Below are 26,925 nucleotides of genomic sequence, written 5' to 3' on the forward strand. Positions count from 1 at the left end.
CCAAAATGTAACCATTTAGGCAGGAGATAGCACATACTGCTGTCTTCCCTAACTTGAAATGAATAAGGTCTAAGGACTGACTTTATTGAGTCCCTTGCTGTCCAATGCAACTCGCTACTCTTTTCCATCGATTTTTCCTGAAATTTGTTTGTCGCTTGTCCAAAACGTAACCATTTAAGCAGGAGATAGCACATAATGCTGTCTTCCCTAACTTGAAATGAATAAGGTCAAAGGGCTGACTTTATTGAGCTAATTTGATTAACTAGCATTCAGAATAAAGAGACCAAGTTACTGATGATTGGAATAAAGTAATACTTGTGACAAATTTGACTCTCTTTTTCAGAAATGAGCGTGCAAAGTTCCTGCAGTGTATGAAAGTTGAAACTCTGATCTGAAGTTAAAACTTTTTTTTATGAGAAGTGAAAGGAAATTCTACGACCAACAGACCCCATCCCATCTAAGACACTTGGCTCCTTCCGGCTTATCTTCATTTAATCGCCCTCAATTTTACAGGATAAAAGCAAATCAATGGCTAAAGTGTGAAACCATGCATCTCCAGTTGCGACGTTGCAGACTCCTGGTCATACTTTTTTCTGTAGAAAACTACTAACTTCATTTCTTGAAAACTTCCTTGATTTTTCTTCTCTAGCAGCAGAATATTCCGTAGAAATTTCGAGTTATATACTGGATTTGTTTCTCTTCGAAAAAATAAATTAGGAGCAGAGATTTTGAAACACCGCGATGGAGATACGCTGTTTCGCACTATAGCGACGCCAGCACAGCGTCATAACAGTTCTCCAGCTCAAACTAACATATTTACTCTATTTGACAATTATTGTTAGCAAGGTTCAACAGTTCGGGTATCACTCTAAATTTATCTTAGGCCTGGCAATTTCACAGCATGTTTCATGAGTAACAATAAAACTCCTGTTTGTAACTATATAATATTGTTGTTAAATGATTGCTTCGACAATACAGCTTGAAACATTAGGCGGATGTTTGATCTTCAAAACATGTGAAACGGAACTCGTGTGCTACACAATTCAGGCGGAGAATGAATAAACTTCATCCTTCGACATTTTAACGGGATATTCTTCACACTCAAAATTTAAAAAATTTCAAGATTTGAATGGAGATGTTGCATTTGTGAGGAATTTGCGATTTGACTATTATGTAAAAGTTCGCGAGAAACACTATGATGCCACTGATTTTCTCTGAAAGCAACTCCCAAGCCCAAAAAACCTCTCAAAATGAGGCAAAAATAGAGGGGATATCCCACGCTATCCTGAGAGTCCACCTCTACATCAAGAGAAACTCGCCGTGCAAAGATAAGGAGGAAACACAATAGCAGGATTGCCGTGTTTTCAGTTATAGAGTCCCCAAGAAAAGTGGCAGCCCTGTCAATGCATTTGCTCCCTATCTTTGCATGGAGAGTTTGTCTTGATGTAGACGTGGACTCTCAGGATAGCGTGGGATATCCCCTCCATTTTGGCCTCAACTTGAGAGCTTTCTTTGGACTTGGGTGTTGATTTTAGAGAAAACCAGTGGTACCATCGTGTTTCTCGCGAACTTTCACAAAAGAATCAATAGTCAAACCGCAAATTCCTCACACATGCAACAGCTCCATTCGGGTATAGTATCCAATTTAAGGAAATGCTGGTAGATTTCGGAAACAAGCTACACGTTTTGTCGTATGGCAATGAAGTAACATATTACGTAGTGGATTATTGACTTTGGGTACTTTACCATTCCTCTATAGAATTGTCTAAATCAACAATACGTTAACTTACGGTTTTTGACAGGCAGTCGATTGAGTTTCAGTAAGTTCATAGATCTCATTTAAATATGAATGTGTCAAAAAATCTATTGGGTCTCAAAGTCTCTGCTTCATTCTTCTTTATTTTCAAAGAAACCCAACTATCATAATACTAACAAATTGTCTGTGATATACCTACTTTTAAGCGAGTGAAATAATTCATAGAAACTTTGAAGGAGAGCTATTGTTCTGTTTTCTTTTTTAAAAAATATACCATAGGCGCAGATTTACAACATTACAATCGGAGATACGCATCTTTCAACTTCAGCCATCGCTGTGAGTGTTTCCTGTAAAAAAAATATCTCTTAAATGACAATAGAAAAACTATTTCACTTATCGCGGTTCGCGGTGTGGCAGCTTTTTCATCGCGTAGTACTTTTTACAAGTATGACTGATCGTAGTCAAAACATGACATTTTGTGCGAGATTTCTTCGTCCTTCCGTGTATACATTTTCTGAAATTTTCTCTTCAACATGTCCGTTGAGAGATGCTTGAATAAATGAAGAAGGATCAGATATTTTGAAAAACATTGAAATTCATGTTTTGTAGTTTCATCGTCAACGTGAAGTTTTTTCTGGAATATTCAAGGTCGGATTTACCTACTTGCCGCCCATGGGCCGCCTGTATTTTGCCGTCCCCTTCTCATTCGTTTTGAAATACCAATAAAAACTATCAAGTAAACGTGCCAGCGGGGGAGGGATGCATAAGACTCGTTTACTCGTGTTGGACATATTTTTTGGGAAAGCCCTGTTAACACTACTAGCAAAATTTCACGGAACTTCGCGCGAAAGTTAAGTTCCGCAAACCTATCTCTGTGTGGACAAGGCCTTTCATTCATAAGAAATGAACGAACAAATTATGAAAGAACAAACATAAATGTAGTTTAATGATTTTAACTTCCGCCACCGCGCCGCTGCGTAGACTGCACTGTGTTTGGCACAATGCGTAAAGTATTCCGACAGTCTTGTAGGTGCTATGCGTTTCACGCCGACCGCTGCTGAACGCACTGTGTTTGACGCAATGCGTGAAGTATTCACGCAGTCTTGTAGGCGCTAAGCGTTTCACACTGACCGCACTATCTTTGGCGCAATGCGTAAAGTATTCATGCATTCTTGTAGGCGCTATCCGTTTCGCGCTGACCGCAGTGACCGCACTGTGTTTGATGCTATGCGTGAAGTATCCGTGCAGTCTTGTAGGCGCTAATATGTGTTACAGGCCGATCGCCGCGCCGAGGGCTTCTCCTTTTCATCTCAAGTCCTCGTCATCATTTCTCCCTAAGTCGCGCCGTTCCAGGCCAAATTGCGTGTTTGGTTTCTCTCTTAACTCGATTAATGAAAGGTGCTGTCTCTTGTATCACTAAAAGACGACAAAATTAGAAATTACTATACTCTCAGGAAATGAGAGATTTCGTCGCCTTTTCTCGTTTGTAATTTTTTTTTACCAAAATTCGATTTTTTTTTAAAAAAAGTGCAAAATTTGCCGCCTCCTTGATTTGACGGGCCGCGGCCCATGTGGCCAACCCCTTTATACGGCCCTGCGCATTTTTTTTGGACTTATCATCAGCCAAAAGAAAAAGGAGGAAAAATATAAACGTAGTCCAAGATGCATTTTCCGCCGTGCGGTGCGCGTGCAATTGAGGACACTGCCGTACTAAGGAAGAACGCCGTATGAGTGCTCAATCGCTGCCAAATCTCCTCAGTTAGAATACGAATTTTGGGCAATCTGTGAATATTTTTTCTGCCATTTTTAGAGAATTTTATTCGCTATGATATCTAATTTATCTGGAAATTTCAAGGAAGAATACTCATAACTCTCCTTAAAAACAAACACTTTATCGGAGGAAATTTGGCAACTATCGGAAGTCCATACGGCGTTTTTGTGTAGCACGGCAGAACAAGTGTTTTGACAGCAAGCATCATTTAATATGTTAAGAGAAGTTTATTTTGTTTGTCACTCTGAAAAACCCACCAGCACGAGGACATCTGTTGACAGGCCCGATACATTTAACCCTGAAAGTAAGGAGAACCTCTAAAAATCGATGAATTGCTTTAGTTCAAAGAAAACCAACGAGCGGCAAACATTTTCAACGACTCAGTTGAGCTCGTAAGATTCCATGAAGAATGTATTTTTCGACATTATTTTATTTTATTTTAAGTGGCATTGTCGCCGGCAACTTACCCTTCCAACGCGACTCGGATGACGACTCTTTCCTGACGAAGGTATGCATGAACACATTCAACCGCTCGAACAAAATACCATTATTTTACATAATTAACGCGAGTCAAAGACGACACTGCACCCGCCTCGTCAAAATTTTGCACGACAAAGCAATACCCACGATGATAACGGGTCGTGAAGGTGACTTGAATCAGCTCATCCGAAGTTACGAAAGTAAGAGTCTTCTCTTCTTCTTGGAGGACTGCAATGATATCCTGGCCTTAATTTTAGACACTATGCCCGAACGCCCAGAGCTCCCACGTGATCCAGATTATTTTTCACAGACTCCTTTCGGATTTTCAGCCGAGACTCCTGCGATCATCAATACCGTAGCACGCGTCGCAGTCAAAACCCCTTCAATCACCGATAATACCACTCGCGGTACAAATCAGAATTTTAGGATCACGCCCGATCCCGGGAATGGAATAATTTTAGAAGATCGGAGCAAGCGGAGGATGATTCGTGTCTCGTGGGAGGATATCCAAGACTGGACTATCTTGAAAGGAGAGCTATTTAACCTAACACGCGGTGCTTACAATCAAATATGGAACTCGCGAAACTTCATTACTTTCGTGATCGAGTTTGATGGACAGCATACATCGGAGAAAAATTCTACCTCATCAGGCACCGGAAATAACTGCGACTTGTTGTTCACGTTCCAATTCATGTGGCGGATTTTCAAAGGCCGCCGTGTTGTGATCTGCTCCCGGAGGCTTTGCTCCTGGTACGACGCTCTCTCGAAGCAGATCCACGAGTACCGCGGCGCCAGCGGTGAAAAGTACTTCGATTACACCGCCTGGGTCAAACCGTCGATAATCTCCAACACAGACGGGAGGATCGAGGGCCTCCTCGAGTACAAGGCTGGCTACTCCTTCTGGGTCTACGTACTGGGTGAGATAATGGAGATTTTCGCCGAATACCGTTGCGAATCGATGGACTACTACGCGGCCAAGCACGTCAACTCCTACGACCCGAAGGATTCTCAAAGACTGTCCCCGCACGAGATGGCGGTCAAGTACGACATCGGGCTGACCCTCATCGACTCGAAAAGCGTGGTGAAGAAGCCCAACATGGAGGACTACGACCTCACCGTATCGATCGACCACGGGACCCTATGCTTCTTCGCCCCGCGGAAGGGCTTCAAGCCGCCGTACCTGAGCGTCTGCAAGTGTTTCAGCCGATCCGTCTGGATCGGCGTCCTCATCACGACCGTGTTATTCGTCATCGTTCATCATCGGTATAAATCCATCCAGGCGGGTGCGCTATCCCATCTACACACGGAGAGAGAACTCCGTCGCTACGAGAGCGTATCGAGTGTCCTAACCGTATACAGATACTTTCTCTGCGTGGCGCAGCCCCGCTTGCTTCTGGCGAAACTCCCTTCGGGGAAGATCCTCTTCGCGACGTTCTTCTTCTCGACCCTCGTCTTGACGACGCTCATGCAGAGCGGGATGGTAACGCTCGTGAGCAACCAGGTGCGTTACGCCGACATCGAGACCCTGCAGGAGCTCGAGGAGTCCGGCATGGCCATCCAGTCGTCCGAACTGAGCGCGGACCGCGCGTTCTTCAGTCGCGAGCGGCAGTTCCACTGGGTCGAGGGGAGGTTAGTCGAGAGCTTCCGCTTCGGGGTCTTATCGCTCGAAGAATGGTTCCTCTTCACTCATAATATATCCGTTACCAATTGGACGATTTATTCGAACCTGCTCCCGGAGCTAGCCGCCAAGATGGAGCCGGTGAAGTCGGCCATCCACAAGAACCTGCAGTCGGCGTTGTCCACGGATGCTTTCTTGGCGATCACGCCGTCGCAGATGGAGAGGAAGAAGTGGACGCTCGCGTACGATGACGTCCGGAGCTTCGAGTACCACCGCGTCCCGGAGTGTGTCCTGGGGCTCCCGCTCATGTTCTTCATGCCGAGGAACCTGTTCGCCGGCGAGGAGTTCAACCGGTTCTTGGCGAGGGTCTTCGAGGCCGGGATCCCGGCCCTGGAGAAGGAGAAGCACAAGGAGCATATGGACGAGATCCAGGCGAGGACACCCACCCAGGAGGATCTCGAAGCGGCCGAGGGATGGAAGCCATTCTCCATGCGGGATTTGCAGATCGGGCTCTTTGCTTTGGGCGCGGGGCTCCTCGCTAGTTTCTTCATATTCTTGCTCGAAGTCGCCTCCCGAATTTAATGTTTTCCATAAAACCCCCTATTAGCAGCGCTGCCGTGCTAAGGAAAAATGCCGTATGAACCTTCAGGCGTTGCCAAATTTCTTTCGATGAAAACCGAATTTACTGGGAAAATCGTATACATTTTTTTTTTCAAAATACTCAGACAATGGAGATGTTGCATGTGTGAGGAATTTGCGATTTGACTATCAATACTTACGTAAAAGTTCGCGAGAAACACGATGGTGCCACTGGTTTTCTCTGAAATCAACTTCCAAGCTCAAAAAAGCTCTCAAGTTGAGGGCGAGTTAGAGGTGGACTCTCAGGATAGCGCGGGATATCTTCTCCATTTTGGCCTCAACTTGAGAGCTTTTTTTGAGCTTCGGAGTTGATTTCAGAGAAAACCAGTGGCACCATCGTGTTTCTCGCGAACTTGTACATAAGAATCAACAGTTAAATCGCAAATTCCTCACACATGTAACATCTCCATTATGTACGCAATTTAATCTAAAATATCTGAAAATTTCTAAGAAACATATGCTTAAATTGCGGCAAAAATACGTGTTTTTTCGAGAGAAATTTGGCAACTCTCGGATGTTCATACGGCGTTCTTCCTTAGCACGGCAGTGCGGGCCGATTGTTGAAATTGGTAGACAGAGCTATAGACAAAGAAGACTTAGCGAGTAAGGAGCGATGTTATTGATTGAAATGGGTGGTTCCTATAGACTATGGGAGAAAATAAAGGAAAAACTATAGGGTATCTCGTGGGCTGCCGATAGTTAGTATAACCTACCTCCTTTGTCCAGTGCAACCACCCACTTCCACCAATAGGATCCCTCCATATCCCTTTTGTCTTCTTTGTCTATAGCTTTTGTCTACCAAGTTCAACAATCAGCCCGCAGAGTCAGTAGTTTAGCAGCTTGATTCTTTGAACTATGTCAGCACGACAAGACTAGATGTAGCCCTACTGATTTAACCTAAGTAGCATTTTTCAACGGAAAAATTGTCATAGGTATTTTGAAATAGTAGCACTTTATTAGAAATTTTTTGACAATAAAAGTGCTAGGATCATCAACATCTGAGCGATTATCTTCGATCTTGTCGCAATTTTATCTCTATATAAGATCGATACCGATCTCTGCCTTCGATAAATATAAATTTTTCACGATTTTTTGTCCGATAATATTGCGATACATCGCCGGCAATAAAATTGCGATTTTATTGCAAAATGTAATGAAATCGCAATTCATCGCAATTTTTCATCCGATAAAGTTTCAATGAATCGACGTTGATACAATCGCGATGCATCCCTGGTAAAAATTGGCAATAGAATGTGTGTTCCAAAATACTATAGACCTAAAGCCGGCTGTGAGATTTCCAATAGCTTCTGTAGCCGGCTGTACAATTTCTTATAGCCTTTTATAGCCGATGGCGACTAAGCAACAGCCAGACGATAAAGTTTATGCTAAACGTTACTAAAAACAGATACTAGGACCTAGTTAGTTTTTGGACTACCGTTCTCTTTTCGTGCCGTAGTATCTTGATTCATTGTGCGAGCAAAGCTCCGTACTTTTAAAGGATGCCTGTCATTCTTAATATGTTGGAGCGCCTTCAATTTTTTATGATACTGTGCAATACCTCTGGTGTGAAATAGTTGCTTCAGGCCGTGGCACGCTGCGGCGCGGCGGGCGGGTAGAGAGCGCGAAACGCGCATTGGCGCCTACAAACCTAACAGGGATACTTCACGCATTGCGCAATGCGTGAAGTATCCCTGTTAGGTTTGTAGGCGCCAGTGCGTCGCCGCTCCGCTTTGTGTTAGGCTCTAATATTTAATCTCGCGGAGTCAGCGTTTTTCAACTCATGATTTTGAAACGTTTGCACATCCTGTATGGACTATTCTCATTTTAATTGATGAAAAAAAAAAAAAATATGTTTTATAGGAAAATATAAAATGTGTTCTGTAAATATTAAGGTAGTTCCGTATCAAACTCAATGATTTCCAAGCACACGAATTTCTACACAATTTTTTTTAACCTTTTGTAGCCAATGGCGATAAAGTGTAAAGCCCGGCGATAGGAACTATAGCCCTACTATACCTATAGCCCTACCTACTAGACAAGGTACGAATTTCAGCATTCTGATACATGTTTCTTCACCAAAATTTCACGTAGAATACGACGCGCACAACGAAAATTACCGAAATCCACTACTTCCGAAGATATTTAATGATTCTTGGTGCGTGAATTGAAACCACCCGCTCATGACAACTCAATGCTCTACGTGATTCACATCGCGCGCTAAACGTTGTCATGAACGTCTCTGCGATAAAAAAATCTGGCAACCTCAATCTTGATGCTTTAGCTCAGTTCTAGCAAATTACTTATCGTTTGAAAAACACATGGTATGGGGAATGAACAATGCTCGATTGAGAAGCTTGCTGAAACCGCTGTAGTGCGCGATTTGACTCACGTAGAGCTTTGAGTTTCTTGTGAGCAGGCAGTTCAAATTTATCGTAACCAATGTGGAATAAAAACGTTAATATCTCCGTTAGGCATTGGTTTCAGTAATTTTCGTTGCGCGAATCATGTTCTACGTAAAATTCTGATTAAGGAACATGTATCTGAATGCTTCAATTCGTACCTTGTCTAGTGGTCCATTCGATGTCTTATCGTGGTATTTATCAAATTATTTTATACTTCTCTATTTATTTAAACTCCTAAATCCAATGACAGAATAGACACTGGAGCCTCGAATGAACCAGCAATTTGCAGTCAAATCTACGGCGCTTCGCCGCCGCCAAAGACACACTTCAACCTGGCGCATTTACTTCAATTCCCCGGAGATCAAATTGCATATTCAGCGAGATGAAGGAGCTTTGAGTGAAGCCGGTAACAACGTTCTCTATACCTAAATTTCGATTTTTTCTGTCGGCGGTCTCGGTACTCTCCGTCTCCACGCGAGCAGTCTCAAATTTCAACTTCTTCCTTTTACCTCAATTCTGGGCTCTTTCATTTTATTTTTGTCTCACTGATCAGATTAATATACGGTTTAATTGCAAGATTTAGGTACGTGCCTAGTGAATCGGTTAATCGTGTGCATTATCCAAGAACGCACAGGTCACCAAGTGATAATATGGATTGCATTTTGCAAAAAGGAACCACTAGCAATGCAATGATGCTAAGATTGTGCAACTTCATCCTTTGCAATAAAATTGCGGAAATCGTGAAAAACTATGAAATTTAGATGGTAATTTTTGTCTTAAATTCACAGTTTTTAGAGAGTAAAATAGAAACTATTAATGGATAATCGGGGTTTTCCTCCAAGACAAAAGAAGTTGCACAATCTTAGCAATATTGCAATGCTAGTGGTTCCTTTTTGCAAAATGCAATCCATATGATGAGTCAGTAAGTTAGGTATAAGTAAGTGGATAGTCATTGTAATCTAGATTTTAGACTATTAAGATCGTAGTTAATTTTGCGTGTGGTCTAACGCAGTCAGTTATGTACCTCCGTAATTTATTGATTCTGTTCTTATTTTACGCTATCAATTAATTGTAAAATTAATCAATTAATTAATTGCTATCGTGTTAATTGTGAATAAATGTTTCTTTGGGGTTTCCTTTACTCTTTGTAAGTAAATGTTCTTGCCGTGCGTGTAAAATTTCCGATAGAATGAAAAAAAAGGTGAAAGGAAAAAGTATACTCGTGGATAATGGAAAAGGGTCTCGTCGAGACAGTCAATGGTAAATTGCTAAAGCAAGTTTGCGAACTCTTGTAAATTATTGATAACGATTTTTGTCGAAAATAGGATTTCCAAAGAAAGGGCCATGCAGTTTGAATGATTTTGTATTTGCTTAGCTCGGTTATGATGATAAGAAGAAAAAGTTTGAATCTTCTTGTTAAGTTGCAACTTACTTGAAATGAACTTTGGGGAATTATTCTAGCGCCTTGAATTGATCGAGTCGGCAATGTGCCTCGCAGACCTTGACTGGAATCAAACGGAGCTATATCGAGCATGTTTCTGGTAGTTATTGGGTCTGCAGGCTGATTATTGAGACTGATAGACAGTGGGATACGTCGTAAAATTTGTTAGAAACGGTATTTTAAAGTTTCCTTACTCTCAGGGGGTGATTCATATCATCTCTTTAAAAAAATGATCGTAAAAGTTCATTGAGGCAACTTCTAGTTACATGGCTTTTAAGAAGTAGGATAATGCGGAGGTATTGACGACTGCGACACTGCCGATCGTAGTTCACATTTCATTGGTTTTAAAGAAAAATCAAACCCCATGTTTTATTGAAATTTTCTTCCCTTATTCAGAGATGTTCACAGAAAATACTTTATTTTCTGTGAAAATCTCTGAAGCTATTAAGACATTTAAAAAAAATTTTAAAACAATTATTGGTTACAAATAATTATTTAGTTTAACAAAAACACTATTTTTTCGATATAGAGTTGATTTTCTGTCCAATTTTCTTTTCAATGAATTGAATATAATCAGAGATTTCGAAACGGTTCATCGTAGATACGCATTTGTAGCGTAGCCATCGATATACTTTATTATCTCCGAGGTAAACGGAATAATAAAAAGGACACAAGGTGCAATTTGCAATGCCGGACTCACGACTTTTTTTGACCGGGGCGAGATTGATTTAATGGCATCGTAAGAGGGGATTTGAGGGACACCCTAACGCTAAAGAAGGATCCAGAGAAGGATCCACTAAAATTTTAAAAAATTTCAGAGCCTCCCATGCATCATTTAAAGTATATGCCGGAGGTACTTTCCGAATCTGAGCCGAATCATTGATATGATAGACAGCATAGTGGCGGATTATTGCGAGTTCACGCTTCGCTCCATAGCGCCTTCAATTTTTTAGATGCAACACGGACATCCATCAAGTACGAATAGTCTTATCTCTGCGCCGTTATCAACATGATTCCTTTCCCTTGGTATATTGTCATGGCGTGTTGGTAATGGTGTGCTACAAGGGCTACGTGATGAGCAACACAGCCGAAGATAGGAGGAGCGTAATCGGGCCTCGCTCTTAAGTTTCCTCCCAAATCTGAGCGACAGCAGCATAGAGAGGAACATTGCGCCGTACAAGTTCCGCACACTGTGTTTAAGGAGCATAAATTGCAAGTGCACGCCTAACGCCATCGCGCCTTCAATTTTTCTCATGCAACATGGTCATCCATCAAGCACGAATAGTTGTATCTCTGCGCCGTCGTTAACGCAAGTTGAGGCGCCTCTTCAATTTGAACTTTGAGAAAAGTTTGCCCAAAATATATTATGACGTGTCCTACGCAACAATCATTTTGAAAAGTAAAAAAAAATAATACATGCTCTAAGGTCTCTGAAAGCACCCTTCAAGACGGACGTCTAAAAATTGGTTCTTCGGCGAGAGTTAGGTCGAGTTAAGTAAATTTTTTTGATAACTACATTCGCCTGGTCCTAAAAAGCTCTTTTGGGGAGAGGTACATACCTTGGGAGTGATTTGGGGGGAAAAGCGCCAGTTTATCACGGAAAAAGGTGGAAATCTAAAGAAAAAGTATGAAAAGTACTCTGACACTCACATGTCAAAAGGATTCAGTTAGTACATCCCATGAGTACATCCTGATTCCGACAGAGTGCGTTTGAAGGCCAATTAACAACCAACCTACGAACAACAACAACATCAGCAACTTGCAGAAAATTTTTTTGCGGTTGAATTGTTTACGTCCTTATTGCCTTGCCTCATTTTCATCTTTTTTTCAACCGATCAAGTTGTAATTTCAGTCGGAAGTCTTGTCATCATCCTTTTAGATGAATCCTTCAAGTGATTTGTAACATTGTAACCGTCCAGTTTATCCATCCCGATGAAAGACTGCTCCGTTTCAAGTGCTATCTTTTTGAGCACGTCAAGTGATGTGTGCCCGTGCATTGATTCTCAGAATTAGTTTCCAGTTCTGTGAAAAGCCATGGCCACCAGGTGGAGTAGCGAATATATTATCGCCGAGCATAAGGATATGCAGGTATTATAAAGACGCATCCTTTTTCATATTTGTTCGATAGATTCACACCAACCCTAATTACATGCCACCCTCGTCCAACCTCAAACTTTCATGAAGTTAAATTTATCAGCGAGAAAAACTTATGCCCTGTTTTTTATTATAGTAAGAAAGATACAAAGATAGTCGGGGAATTGATGAAGTCCGATATATGTAGTCGAAATTTCATTTTAGCTCATCAGCGTTTCCTGCATAAGTGGGGCAGTGAGCGCTGTGCATCCGCGACATATTTGGATGCTCTTGGATATATGATACGCAATTTACTTCTCTGAAATTCCAAAGCAGTTAGCTTCTAATTGAACTTATTCCAGTAGACCAAGTATTGAAAGTTTCAAGCAGCCCAATTAGACGTTGTAATGTAATAGATTGCAAGGTTAAGAAGTGTCGACATAGTTTCAATAATCAGGTTACATTTAAACATTGTAACTGGCGCTAATCATATACTGCCAAGTGATATGTCTTGCAAGTATTCGAAAACTTTGAATATACTTTGTTACTCTGACTGCAAATTAATGGAGCACTCCTCTGAAGGTGATTGGTCAAGCTCCGGTGACATGGTCGAGCTCACATGTGATATATCGCATCGATTAGGTCAAGAATCTCTGCCGATCTTGAATTTTTAGCAAAAAAAATAACCATAGCCCCTGTGTCTAAGTCTTAAGAATCAATCTAAACCCTAAACTCAGCTATATTCAGAGATATGAAAGCGGAATAGTGTTAGGAGAAAACCTTGCATTCGATACAGCTATCGATTTCTGTGTAGAATGCAAGATTTTTTTCCCAATACCATTCTGCCTTTATTTCTCTGAATTTAGCCGATTTTTGGGTTTAGAATGATTCTTTAGGCTCATGCGCAGGGGCTATTTTTCTTAGTTTTACTTAAAATTCCAAATCTGCTGAGATTTTTTTACCTAATCGATGCTATAAATCGCATGTCAGTTCAACCACGTCACTTGAGCTTGACGAATCACCTCAAGCACCGCAATTTGACACCATAGCTACGTTTGTTTCTCAATATATGAGTGTTGTAATAAGTATTCAGTACCTGGTTGCATGAAAGAACGAGGGATCTCATTGACTTGAGACAGCATTTAGACAATTTTTTTCTTACCAATTTTCAGTTAATCGATATGGCAAGTCCCACTCTTTATCCCCTAGCCCCAGATGACCATTGCCGCAACCATCAAACTCAGGTCACCTGACCAGGAATGGAAACCAGGACCTCTTGATCGTAGGGCCAGTGCTTAGGCCACTAAACCATAGGAGGCCGGCTTAATGGTGAACGTACTGGAATGTATGACGCAGGAGGGCCAAGTGGATTGCATTTTGCAAAAAGGAACCACTAGCATTACAATGAAGCTAAGATTGTGCAACTTCATCCTTTACAATAAAATTACGGAAATCATGAAAAACTATGCAATTTAGATGGTAATTTTGGTCTTAAATTTACCGTTTTTAGCGAGTAAAATAGAAACTATTATTGGATAATCGGGTTTTTCCTCCAAGACAAAAGAAGTTGCACAATCTTAGCAACATTGCAATGCTAGTGGTTCATTTTTGCAAAATGCAATCCAAGTGTGCCTGAATACGAGGGGAAATCTCAATTGAGATGGCCATACCTCAGTGCAGAGGTGCTAATTCTGCATCTGCATCATCTGGCTGATACATAGAACACCGAAAAATTGACTCCTAAGGAAAAAAATTTGAGAAGCTGGAGGAAGAAATACGAGGAATTAGATAAAACCCCCGTTAAATTTTGTTGGCACTACTGGCCTAAGGAATGATTCACTTTAAATCTCACAAAATTATTAATAATGCAAACTTTGGCTTGGAACTGTGTTTTTCTCTATTTTTATTATATTTATGTCTTTTCTTGTTTCCAGGCAAATGCAATGGCTGTGGATAGTTCTGGTACATACGTTCTGCTTGCAGGGTTGGTATCTTTATATAATATGTCATTTAACCAGATGTAAATTCCTAAACAAAATTTTAATTCGATGCTGTAGACAGTAGATGACTCAACAAGAGCAAACACTTGACTTTGATTGCAATGTCAATAAAAAAAAAGTTTAAGTTTTTTTATTTTTTTCTAAACAGCCTGTCATCAGAAGTCAACTAGAAACTATTAGATCCTTGGAAGTTGAGAGAAACTATTTTCAAATTTTCTGTCCTCTGAAATCTGTTTTGTGTCTCATTTCTAACATCAAAGTAAATATTTGATCTAACACTTGACTTGATTCAACGGTTTTTACTAACCATGTGTATGATGCAATAAGTCTTTAAGTACTTAAAGAATTATCAGCAGAAATGAATAAGCTTTTTACCAGAGTTCAACTAAAATCATTGAATCTTTTTATTTCAGGCGTCGTTACTTAGCAATAAAAAATTTAAATGACCCGACTGACAATCTTAGGAAATTCCCTCGTCAAAGTAAATTTGATGTTGGCACGGCAGAATGGAACCTCACTTCACCAAATAAGCACTTATGTGCTATTTCTGTGAGTATACTTTGATGTCTTTGGACTTTTTACACTGTTAAAATTGATTGATTGGTGTTGGCATAGATATTCAAGTTTGGCCTTGGGGACTGTCCCAAAATTATGCCGTATTTTTCTCAGATTTTGGACCTCACCCTCTCCTCCATCAAAACATTAAACATTCTAATTGATCTCCCGCCCTAGGTATAACCAAATCAGTTCAAGTAACAAAGACCAGAAATCTATCTTACCTGTCTTCCTGAAAACTGATTTGTTAATTATATGAAGTCAGTAAACAAACTATCCAATACAGGCACAAAATTATGAATTGCTATTCTTGTCCAAAACCCACAGTTCTAACATTTCTCATCCCAGGAGGAGCTAAAAAGTTTGTGGTGTTATTCATCTTGTACCCAAAATTTATTTCTGAGAAACTTTTATTCAGTTTATAAAATATTGCTTTGATTCATTCATTGAAGATCTGGTATCAACATTTTCATTTTTCTTTTACACTTTGTAATTACTTTTCAGACAAACCAAAGAATAGAAATCCTCTCATGGCAACAGACAGGTGAACTTAGTCTCTATTTAACACTTCAGTGGCACACACGGGTGGTGACAGCTTTAAATTGGCACCACTCTGATCCTAATCTCCTTGCAAGTTGTTCCATAGACACGTTCACTCATCTCTGGGATATTCGCGAGTCCCGAAAACCGGCTATATCACTATCAGCAGTCTGTAAGTGCCTAAATTTTGTTGATTATAAGACCCAACTTTGTTTAAATTTGCTTTATTCTCAGTGAAGTTTATAAAATCTAAACTTTCTACTCATACATACCTATCTAATTTAATGAAAAAGACCCTAACTCGATCAAATCTATCATAGCTATATATCAAGTAGAACTTGATTTCAAAGTGAAATTTAAGGAAAAACGCTCAAAGTATTTTTAGTTCTGTCCAATGTAATGCTAACATTCAATCTTCCTAGCAAAAAAAAAATTGCTGGAGTCCAGTTTTTCACCAAAAAAATAATGAGAAAACAAGTTGATTGAAAATCACTCTTGAATGACGCTTTTGCTTCAGTATAATGATTAGTTTTTCCCTGAGAAAATAAAAGTGTTCTGAAATAATTACATTGTTTTTTTACTTGCTAAGTGAAAAATATACACTTTAATATTGATCTCTCCTCGTGGTAATCTGATTTAGCCTCAGACTCCTTTGAAATTATGCTAGATACCTCTCTATGTTCTTTTAACCTCACAATTGATTCAGATCAAACAGTTGGTACTTTTTCATACTGTAAATTCACAAAATGTTCTTGCTTTGCTCGGTCAAATTGGCCAATGTTAAAATTCAAATTGTTGCTAAAACTTTTATTTATGTTGCAAATTAAAAGTTTGAAGCTTAATATTGTTTTTATTTTTCAGCTGGAGCAACGCAAGTCAAATGGAATAGAATATCAAGGCACCTTCTAGCAACAGCTCACAATGGAGATGTCAAAATTTGGGATCAGAGAAAAGGCACTGCTCCTGTTCAGTATATAGCTGCCCATCTTGCAAATGTAATTTCGATTCTTTTTTACATTAAAAACTTAGTTAATTTACAACGTAACAAAAATTGAGTCTGAGGGTATTTATAAGAGGATATCTGTTCGTTGGTACTGTGACAATTAATAAAACGCTATTCATTGGTACTAGCCGGTTGGTTTGAGCTGAGTTTGAGTATTTTTTCACTGTTTCGAGTTTTTTTGAACTTTGGAAATGATCGTCCAGTCAAGTTTGAGCAACTTTTCAACACGAGATTTGACATTTGAAATATGATGGTGTAACTAAAAATGATAATAGTATGATTAAATTATATAAGAGTTGAACTCTCTCAGCGTTTCTGGCTCCAAAAAGGTTGAAACACTCGTAAAAACTTGTGTCATTGGCACTCGAGCCAAAATTGAGTACTCCTTCGAACTTAACCTAACTTTCGAGCCGAGTTGAACACTCAATATTCGGCTCGACTTGACTCAGAATTCCAGTGCTCGCACAGCCCTAATAAATGCCCAGAGCATTTTACTCTAACCAAGAAATATCAAAGTTAACCGTGTCACGATTGTAACCCATCAAGTGATTGAAAGGGAATTTTTATGTTTGTTTTAGATTCATGCCCTCGATTGGAGTCCAAGTACTGAAAATCAGCTTGCCACCTCTAGTCAAGACTGCACGGTCAAATTCTTTGATACGACTAGCCCTAGAAGAGCTGAAACAATTATCACAGCATCATCACCGGTTTGGCGTGCTAGATATACAGTAAGTATCACTTTTTTCTCTTTCCAAAACTGTTTAACACATTCTTGCCAGCCTCTGCTGATGATAGAGTATCTAAGATCGTTCACAGGGAAAAGGACCTTCATGCCGTAAATTTTAATTTTATGTTTTGTAGAGCGCTCGTGAGACGGTAAAGCTTTTGGTTCGGCTCGCGGCCCGGGCATCGCGGCGCGCAGCGACCGCGAGATAACGTAAACAAAGTGCGGTTACGGCCGAAACTTCTATGTCGCTGTTGCCACACAAGTGTAAACATGGTGTGTATTGTTTTTGGAGAGACGATCAGTTCATCGGCTGTCAAAAATGCTACATCAGAGGAAAACTTGACTTCCTGAAATCGAGTCCAGCAAGAGTGAAAAATATGACGGATAAAAATCCGTTTGAGAAGAGTTCGCTCCTTTCAAGATCGCCCCAGGGGACAACCACGAGGACGAATACCGATGATAAAACAGATGATATAGCCACACCAGTATCAGTTGAAACATCGAATCAGACTCACCCTGAAATTTCAGTCAAGGAAATATTGGAAAAGGCTGAGGTGGTGATCAAAGAGGGTATTTCCATCACTCACAATGATACGAAAGCCATAAATCAGGTGCAAGGCCTTAAAAGCACGATTGAAGGACTTGTTAACATCGTTAAAAAAGAGGAAGAAAAAAAAGAAGAACAAAAAAAAATAATTGATGACCTTCAAAATAGATTGCTCGCGCTTGAAAAAAAGGAGCAAAGACATTCTGAAACTCGGAGAGAAATCCCCCAGCCTCAAGCAACCTACTCAGGGAAGTACGCAATTCTTAGCAATGATGGAGAAAACAACGAGGATGATCCAATGGACGATGAAGACCCAGAAGATCAAATCGTGGAAGAAGAAACTGACTGGATACTTTGCAAGCAGAAGAGGAAGAGAAACGAAGGAAGTGACTCATCCCCACAAACAACTCAGGCTAAGAAAGGAAGGAAAGCGGATACAGCGCGGTCCGGAAGCAGAGGAGGTGCCGAGAAAGTCGCCACATCTAGTAAAAACACCAATGGTTCGTTCAATAGCTCTAATGATAAAGATAAAAACAAAGGTACTAAAAATACTGAAAATAAAAAGGAAAATGAGGTGAGCAAGAAGCTAGTTCCTCCTCCATTTAAGGTTACCCAATTAAAATCAATCAGCGAGGTTAAAAAATTTGTTGAAAACATCGATTCTGATAAGTATAAATTAACAGCATTAGTTGGCAACGTCTGGAAAATTAATACTGCAGACCACGAAACTTATAGATTAGTTAGAGAAAACCTTGAAAAACATAATGCTAAATGGTACACATTTTCAGACAAACATCTTCGTCCAAAGGTTTTTGTAGCTAAGGGGATGCATTCTACCACTGATCTAGATGAAATTACAGAGGATCTTACATCCAAAGGTTTTAATATTGTTAAAGTTGTTAATTTGCTAAGCAAAAAAGACGAAAATGGGAAGAGGAAAGGTCTTCCATTACATCAAATCATATTCGATAACAAAGATGATACTAAGAAAATCTTTGAAATTAAATTTATAGCACATCAGAAAGTAGAAATCAAAAATGTTAAGCACAATCCGGCAAGGATTCCTCAGTGCCACCGTTGCCAGGGGTTTTTGCATACTCAAGCATTTTGTCATAAAGATCCTAAGTGTGTTAAATGTAGTGGACCTCATTTGAGTTTCTTATGCGCTGAGAAGAAAGTGGATAGTCCAAAATGTGTGAACTGTGGTCAAAACCACACAGCAAATTATTCCGGTTGCGAGATCGCTAAGTTTTTCAAAGAACGTAGGCTGGCAGATTTAAACAAGAAAAAACAAAAAAATAGTGGTAAAGAAAATTCAGGAAATAAATTAAGTCAGAGACCAGTCAGCAAAAATGTATCTTTTGCTAGAATGGCTAGCGATGGTAAATCCAACGATAAAGAAAATTCCGAGAGTCTGATGGAGAAAATACTTAATTTCTTAAATGAACAAGCAACTATTAATGCTCAAATTCTTTCTAGGCTTGATGCTCTAGAGGGAATACTTCTTGGCAACGATGGCACATAGGGTGCCTCATAGCAGAAGGCCAGGACCTCCTTCGAATAGTTTCAAAAGAATTCCTGGTAGTCACTTTGACAGGGATAAAATCCCCACTTACGTTGAGTCTAATTTAAATTGTATTGAAACAATTAAATTTGATAAGATTAGAATTGTAGCATGGAATGCTAACGGACTGACGGCAGAGAGGAAACTAAAATTATCAAATTACATAGATTTTTACCAAATTGATGTGGTGTTGTTGTCAGAGACTCACTTTTCCGACACTAGTCACTTTAAGAAGCGTGAATTTAATGTCCACTGGGTTAATCACCCTTCTGATAATGCTCGCGGGGGAGTCGCTATCATGGTCAGAAAAGAATTTCAATACTTTATATGCAATGAAACTAAATCTGAAGCGATTCAATCGATAGCAGTTACTATGAAAACAGAAGTAGGGGATATAACAATTGCTTCCATTTATTGTCCTCCTGGACCTAAGATTAAACATAATGATTTTTCGGAATTCCTAAAAACTCTGGGGAACAGATTCATTGCTGGCGGGGACTGGAATGCTAAACATATAAGATGGGGTTCTAGAACCACCCTAACAAGAGGAAGAGCGTTGAATTCTGCAGTAAGAAGCATTAATGGAGACTATGTCTCTTTTGGGAGTCCCACACATTGGCCGACTGACCCAACAAAAAAACCAGATGTAATAGATTTTTTTGTAGTTAAAAATATTGCTATGAACTCAATAGATTGTGGTGAAACCGATATAACTAAGGAATTAGACTCTGATCACTCTCCCATTAATATGGACATGTATAATTCAGCTATTTTAAAAGAGGTAACCACTTCAATAACAAATAAAAAAACGGATTGGAAAGCATTTAGAGAAGAACTAAATTCAATTGTTACGTTAAAAAATCCTATAGATACACAACAGCAAATTGAAGACGAAGTCGCACTTATCACTGAGCAGATCATTACAGCAGCAAAAAGAAATACTCCAATTGTTAGACGAACGAAATTAGCCCCTAAAGTTCCTCATGAACTTCTGGAAATAATTAGCGAGGCCAGGAAGGTTAGGAAATTATGGATGAAAGAAAGAACTAATGCACTAAAAAATAAATTAAATAGACTAAATAGAGAGGTCTCAAAAATGAGCTGGTTTTTTAAAAATAAAGAAACTGAAAATTTTCTGAAACACTTAACACCTACGGCCCCTACTGATTATTCCCTCTGGAAGGCGACAAAGTACCTTAAAAATCAGATTTTTTATTCACCGCCCATATTAGATAAACATAATGTTAAAGTAAAAGACGATGAAGGGAAAGCTAAAGTTTTCGCTGATCATTTGGAAAGTATATTCACTCCTAGGAAAAGTCTTAAGGACGAATGCGATCTTGCTGACAAATTGCTAGAAATAGAAGAGCGAGACAATTTGGAAGTTCCTAAAATTACAAAAACAGAATTATTTGATCTAATTAAATATAAAGTTAAATTAAAAAAAGCCCCGGGCGCTGATGGGATCACTGGTGAGATTCTAAAACAGCTCCCAATGAGAGTGATTGCCAAACTAGCCGAAATTTTTAATGCAATTATTAAAATAGGATATGTGCCAGAATCCTGGAAGACTGCGGAAGTAATTGTTATCCCGAAACCAAATAAACCCATGGAAAAGGTAGATTCCTACAGGCCGATTTCATTATTGTCAGTGGTAAGTAAACTATTTGAAAGGGCTTACTTAAAAAGACTATTGCCAATTTTAGAAGAAAGAAAGATAATACCAAATCACCAATTCGGTTTCAGGGCGTCACATTCTACCATAGAACAAGTGCACAGAGTTGTGAGTCTTATAGAGAGAACATTGGAAAATAAAGAAGTATGTTCGATGATTTTTTTAGATATTTCAGCAGCTTTTGATAAAGTCTGGCATCTGGGTCTTCTCTTCAAAATACGAATTTTTTTACCATTTAATCATTATAAGCTAATCAAATCTTACCTGGAGAACAGAAAATTTAGAGTTAGATTTAATAATTGTTATTCAACATATAGAAGAATAAAGGCAGGAGTACCGCAAGGATCATGCCTGGGCCCATATTTATACAATATCTTCACTAGCGACATCCCAAAACCGAAGAGGGGCTTTATCGGCACTTTTGCAGATGATACTGCCTTAGCAGAAAGAGACAAAGACATATTTATCTCTAATCATAGATTACAAAAAGCTATCGATGAAATGGTTGAGTGGGTTTCTGACAATGGCGCCACGCTCAACGCATGTAAATCTGCTCATACTGTTTTTACAAATAGGAAAATACCACAATTACCAGTTCTCATAGAAGATGAACAAGTTCCTTACGTTACAAGCGCTAGATATTTAGGAGTTTATTTAGACTCTAGACTTACTTTTAAAGATCACATCAGAATCAAGGTGAAAGAATTAAATAAAAAGTATAAAAAAATGTATTGGTTGTTAGGCAAAAGATCAAAATTGTCAAAGAAAAACAAAATTTTGCTGTATAATCAAATATTAAAACCTATATGGCAGTATGCTTCACAACTATGGGGTTGTGCAAGCAAATCTAATATAAATAAGGTAGAAAGATTCCAGTCGAAGGTTCTACGAGAAATTATTGGAGTACCATGGTTCGTAAGGAACGAAGACATAAGGAGAGAATTAGAGGTACCCACGGTTAGACAAGTAATTGCTGAGACAACGAAGAGATATGAATGTCGTATTGAAAAGCATATCAATGTAGAGGCTTTAAACCTTTTAGATAGTACAATACCTGTGAAAAGGTTAAAAAGGTGGGAGACCTTTGAACTCCCATCAAGATTTAAGTAGTCTGTAAGGTATGAGTGCGAGTGTGAATGGAGTGTGAATGAGGGTGAAAGGAAGAATGCAAAACCATTAAACTAAAAACCTTTATGTTATAATACATTTAAGAAAGAAGGCAGAGAATTTACAATTCCTGTTCTTTTAGATAATCATAGTATTATCTAACGTTAACATATAAAATTAATGCAGTTTGTTAAGTTTTTAGTTTTAAGCCACGTAGATAGATACAAGAAACACTTGTAGTAGTTACGATATATTTAAATAAAATTTCTTTTAAAAAAAAAAAAAAAAAAAAAAAAACTTACCAGCACTATTGCTCAGAGCAATGCTTGTGAGAATTATTTCATTTTGGTTTTCACTTCTTTTAAATTTGTGTAATGGTGGGTCTTAACGAAGGAAAATACCTGCTTCTTACCTGTTAGATTGTATTTTCATTGGTTTTTCTCCCTTTTTTTTCAGCCATTTGGTCATGGACTGTTGATGGTGGTTGTACCTCCGATGCGTCGAGGTGAAAATAGTCTTCTTCTGTGGAATCTCAATAATCCATCAGTACCTGTGCATACATTCGTTGGACATACGGATGTTATTTTGGAGTTTGAATGGCGCAAAACTCTAAAAGAAAGTGAGTTGTTTCTTTTTATTGCATCTCTGAATGGAGATAATTTTTTTACACCGAAAGAAAAAAAGATGACCCAAGGAATGCTTCAACTTCATATAAAAAACTAAGCCTCCTCTATACAAGTGCTTACTTGATGATGAAGTGCTTTAAATAAAATATTTCAGTACAGTTTGAATATGATGACGACTGCGTAGTCAAATTAATCTAGAGGAACGACAGAAGTGGTCTCCGTGTTATTTCATCCTTTTTCATGGTATTATTTTTTTGTTGTTTTTCAGACACCGATTATCAGTTAATAACTTGGTCGAAGGATCAAACTCTCAGGATATGGCAAATAGAGCCCTTTTTGCAAGAGGTAATTATGTTCGATTCCTTTCAATTTAATGTCTATTCATGACTAAAAAATTTCTGAAAGTTAAAATTTTTCTGTTAAATTGACTTCCCATTTTCATACTTAAAGTTTTCTGTCAGAGGGTGGACATACAGATCATTCATTGATTCATAACATTTAAAACGGTATTTTTTTTAGAATCGATGCACATTTTCCTTCAAATTTTTAAGAGAAGTTTATTTGCTCGCTGATCTGATGTATCTGAAAATTTAAAGGATTGACAGTCATTTCTCTCCCCAAAAATGAATTTTCAATTGGGGGTAGACAACTTCTGGATGAGAATGGTAGATTGGTTTCTAAATTTCTTATCATTGAAGGATTTTATAGAGCTGTTGAAATTTTTTATGGGAAGTAAGGGATCATTAGAGAGGGCAAAATGTAAAGCACTGTAATACGTTTCTTCAACAAAATTTCATGCAAAAGACAAGGAACATGCTCAAAAAGTGCAAAATGAACGTTTAACGTCATTGGAGTTTCGCGTTGCGCCCTCTGCATTACTGATCGAGCGGAAGAGGAAGAAACCAAGGGTATTACTACCGCAGTGGATGACGTCAAAAACCCAACTTTTCAAAGCGCAATTTCTCAGTTAATATTGAACTTAGGAAGTTGCGTAAGCAAAAGATGACTAAAAATATAATTTCAGACAGCTTTGAGCTGACTTCCTTCCATGATTCACAGCATTTTCGAGAAAAACGATCATGAATAAGTCTGTATCCTCTTACGCTATTGACCTCTCTCCAAGATATCAGAAATGCTACCACTCTCATTTACTCTCTATGCATCAATTCATAAAGAATTACGGAGGAGAGCTAATTTAATTATTTATTCTTTTGCTGTAAATCTCTGATTTATTTTTTAATTTAATTTTGGTCTCACTTGCAGCTGTGTGGACACCAGTGTGATTCCGAACCTACTTTGAGCTCGGCAGATGAATCAGAAATTATGTCCAATGGCACCACAATCGGTAAGTTTCAATCGCTTAAGACTGTTGACAAACCAAATTTCTTTAGCAAAACTAAAGAGTGTATACCTTGGTTTGCAAAAAACCAATCTGTGGGTGACTTTTAATGGTAATGAATATAAACTGACTGTTTTGATACCGTGAAATTTCGAATGGTTTATCTTTGGCCCACCCATTGTATTTTTTGTTACTCTCATGCAAGAATCTTAATAAGTTTTTTGTCAGATAGCATAAAGCAAAAAAAAAAAAAAAAAAAAAAAAAAAAAAAAAGGTGTTGCTGATTTCTTGATGGAAATGCAAGATTTTCTGTTTCACTTTGCTGCACACGTTTGTGAAGAGGTAGAATTTTTTCTCCCGTGCATGACGAATCATTTCCCTTTCCTCCACTGGCTTTGATTCTCAATCGTAGCTAGAGAGGAGAAAGCCTCTGAGAGTGTAATTGAGTATAATTTTTTCAATCGCTCAGAGACTTTGTTGTCAAAAGTCAAATGGGCGAGTAATGATTACAGCTAAGTACTTATTATTTTGAACTACATTTGTTAAACTGCAAATTTTCAATCACCCTATCATCAGTTTGATTTGAGATTTTCTAGTATGTTTTGCCCTAAATGTTAGTACAACTCCACCTTTAGCTGTTGTCCCATAATTCAACTTTAAAGGAAAGTTTTTTTAGCACCGAAGTACTTTCTCTCCTGAATTGCTGAATAACATTGAAAACTGTGTTTGAATTCATCTTGAATATGTATCCTAACTACTGCTGATTTAAATCATTTTCGTACTACTGTTTCTTGGTATTTACAGTGGAGGAAGTGAATGGCGTTCTGACAGGCAGCGATTGCTCAAGTTTAGAGGTATCGTCGGACAAATTTTCTGATGATCAGGAGCCGTCTATTAAATATTCTCATCAGCCGAAAACTCTGCAACAAGAATTTTCTCTAGTCAGTGTGAATAGCAATAATATTCAATTCGAAAAGGTAAGTGTTCAGAATTTAATTCCAAAGAGCCCTTTCGACAAAACTTTTCGACAGTCATTCAAACGTCACCTTGAGTGTGCTGTTTGCAAATCTCTTTAAAAAATGAAATGAAAAATAGAAATGTGAAATTTAATTTTCTGCGAAGCATAATTTATCTCGAATCGTGGCTTTAATGAAACTATACCTACAAAGTCTTTGCAGTGTTCTAAATTACTACTTTTTTTTTTTTTTTTTAAATAAGCAAAATGATAAAATTACTTTCCATATTTTTTTGAAAACAGGATTCTATTCAACATTTCTAACCCTGCAAAATGTTTACCAAAGATAGTCATAATTTATCTTTTCTTTATCAGGATATTTGTCTTTAATTTTGCAGATGGACGTAATCAATAGGTATTGTGCTCTCACAGCCGTTTTCTATAGTCACATAGTCGAATTATTGATCTCATTTCCTCCCTCGTATCCTTTTGATGCTGCTCCTGTTTTTCAACTGGGTCCTGCAACTAATATAGATAATATTAATAAGACAAAGATTTTAAAAGTAAGTACTCCCTAAAACTATTTACTAAACTTCTTTTTCTCACCGTTGCATATGCAAAGTGCATAATCGTTTATTTGCACTCCTCAGTTTCTCAGAAGTAAAGCAGAGATCAATGACTCTTTTCTCTTCATCGTTCATGGAACTGAAGGAGCTGCAACATCTTCTTGCTAATCCTAAGACTTATATCATCAGAATGTGACCCTCTGAATTTCATTGTCGAAAGAGATGAACCTTTCTTTGTATGCTCAGTTTAAGTTAAAATCGTTGACCCTATTTCAGCTCAACTCTCTGTTCAAATGCTCGCTTTAATAGCTGACAAAACGTTGAAAAATAGGCTTGACCTCAAGGAAAGTAAAAAATTTCCTTAAAACCTCCATGCGGAAAGACTCTTAAGATTTGTTTTGTATAAAATTACTCCAGTGGAAATAGTTTCTTACCAAAGAGGTATATTCACAGGACAATTAGAAGTCTTAACTATAATCAAGGCAATCTAAAATGGCAGGTGAGGAGCAGTTTTGAGTGGTCGCAAAGTGTGTAGTGTTAGCCAGACTATAATTGGGCATCGGCCAGATGCGGTTTCATTTTCCCTCCTTCTTTATTTATTTTTTCCGTCTCTTTTTTTTACGTTTTTGTCTTTGTCTTTGGGAAAACTAATCCGTATTGGGTTTTTCTGCAGGTGTTAAAATTAACAGCAATTCAACGAGTGAAGAAGAATAGGACATGTTTAGAACCCTGTCTTCGACAGCTCGTTTCAACTTTAGAAACAGTAAGTTACTTTCTCTTACCAAATTATTTCCCTATATTTACTTCATTAAACAATAATCTTGAATCAGGTATTCATTCGTTGGATTGTATGAGGGTAATTTAACAAGAGTAATTTAAAAAATGTAGTTTGATGTTTTACAAATTTCAATTGCTTCAAGTTAAGTAGTATCTTAAAGATTGTCAGTTGTTTTTAGTAAATTGCATGCAATCTGTAGAAGTGAAGTATTATTTTTCATAAAATAGTTTTCCCTGTTTGAAAGCAATTAAGAAAAATAATGGACCTACGCCAAAACATGGGTTTTTTAGAAGTTTTTTGGTACTACTCACTCACATTAATTTTTCAGATCTATCAAAACGAAGAGAATGATAAGAATACCATGAAATCTGTCATATCTTCAATGGAGCGGCAGAATATTTTTAGCAGTTTTCAGGATGCATTTGTTCCTTTTCCTCGTACTTCTGGTGCTAAATTTTGTAATGTCGGTAAGTTCCTCTCAACTTTGCTTCCGGTTATTTGTTGTGATGAATGTGTATTTTTTATTTTAAGATCTAGCTACTCGCACCGCAACATTGTTTCACCTTTGCAGCTGCTCGAATGGTAGGCCAAGCACAAAAGATAAACATGCATATAATAAAAAGGATCATCAAATGTCAAAAGAGGAAGCAACAATAATGATACTCGCTGCAAAATATTATGTTTAAAGTAACTATCATCCTTTTAATACCCTGTTAGAAATTAAATTTTGGCCTTTCATCTTATTTTTACCCTCTTGAAAACT

The 26,925-nt window shown here is 38.3% G+C and overlaps 1 protein-coding gene across 2 annotated transcripts in view; it reads left to right on the forward strand.

Moving 5' to 3' along the window:
• The first annotated feature begins 11,883 nt into the window (after window positions 1–11,883).
• The window catches only part of Wdr59 (WD repeat domain 59), a 43,718-nt gene continuing 28,676 nt past the window's right edge, over window positions 11,884–26,925 (forward strand). For both annotated transcript variants that reach the window (XM_072299889.1, XM_019046294.2), the window contains exons 1-13: window positions 11,884–12,195; window positions 14,115–14,164; window positions 14,594–14,729; window positions 15,240–15,447; window positions 16,137–16,270; window positions 16,857–17,006; window positions 22,355–22,517; window positions 22,793–22,869; window positions 23,788–23,869; window positions 24,668–24,840; window positions 25,217–25,381; window positions 26,058–26,147; window positions 26,491–26,629. In XM_072299889.1, the coding sequence (XP_072155990.1) occupies window positions 12,142–12,195; window positions 14,115–14,164; window positions 14,594–14,729; window positions 15,240–15,447; window positions 16,137–16,270; window positions 16,857–17,006; window positions 22,355–22,517; window positions 22,793–22,869; window positions 23,788–23,869; window positions 24,668–24,840; window positions 25,217–25,381; window positions 26,058–26,147; window positions 26,491–26,629 (1,621 nt within the window). In that variant the 5' untranslated portion in view covers window positions 11,884–12,141. The remainder of the gene's footprint in view (window positions 12,196–14,114; window positions 14,165–14,593; window positions 14,730–15,239; window positions 15,448–16,136; window positions 16,271–16,856; window positions 17,007–22,354; window positions 22,518–22,792; window positions 22,870–23,787; window positions 23,870–24,667; window positions 24,841–25,216; window positions 25,382–26,057; window positions 26,148–26,490; window positions 26,630–26,925) is intronic.

This window comes from Bemisia tabaci, chromosome 4 (assembly GCF_918797505.1).
Source record: "Bemisia tabaci chromosome 4, PGI_BMITA_v3".
NCBI lineage: Eukaryota > Metazoa > Arthropoda > Insecta > Hemiptera > Aleyrodidae > Bemisia > Bemisia tabaci.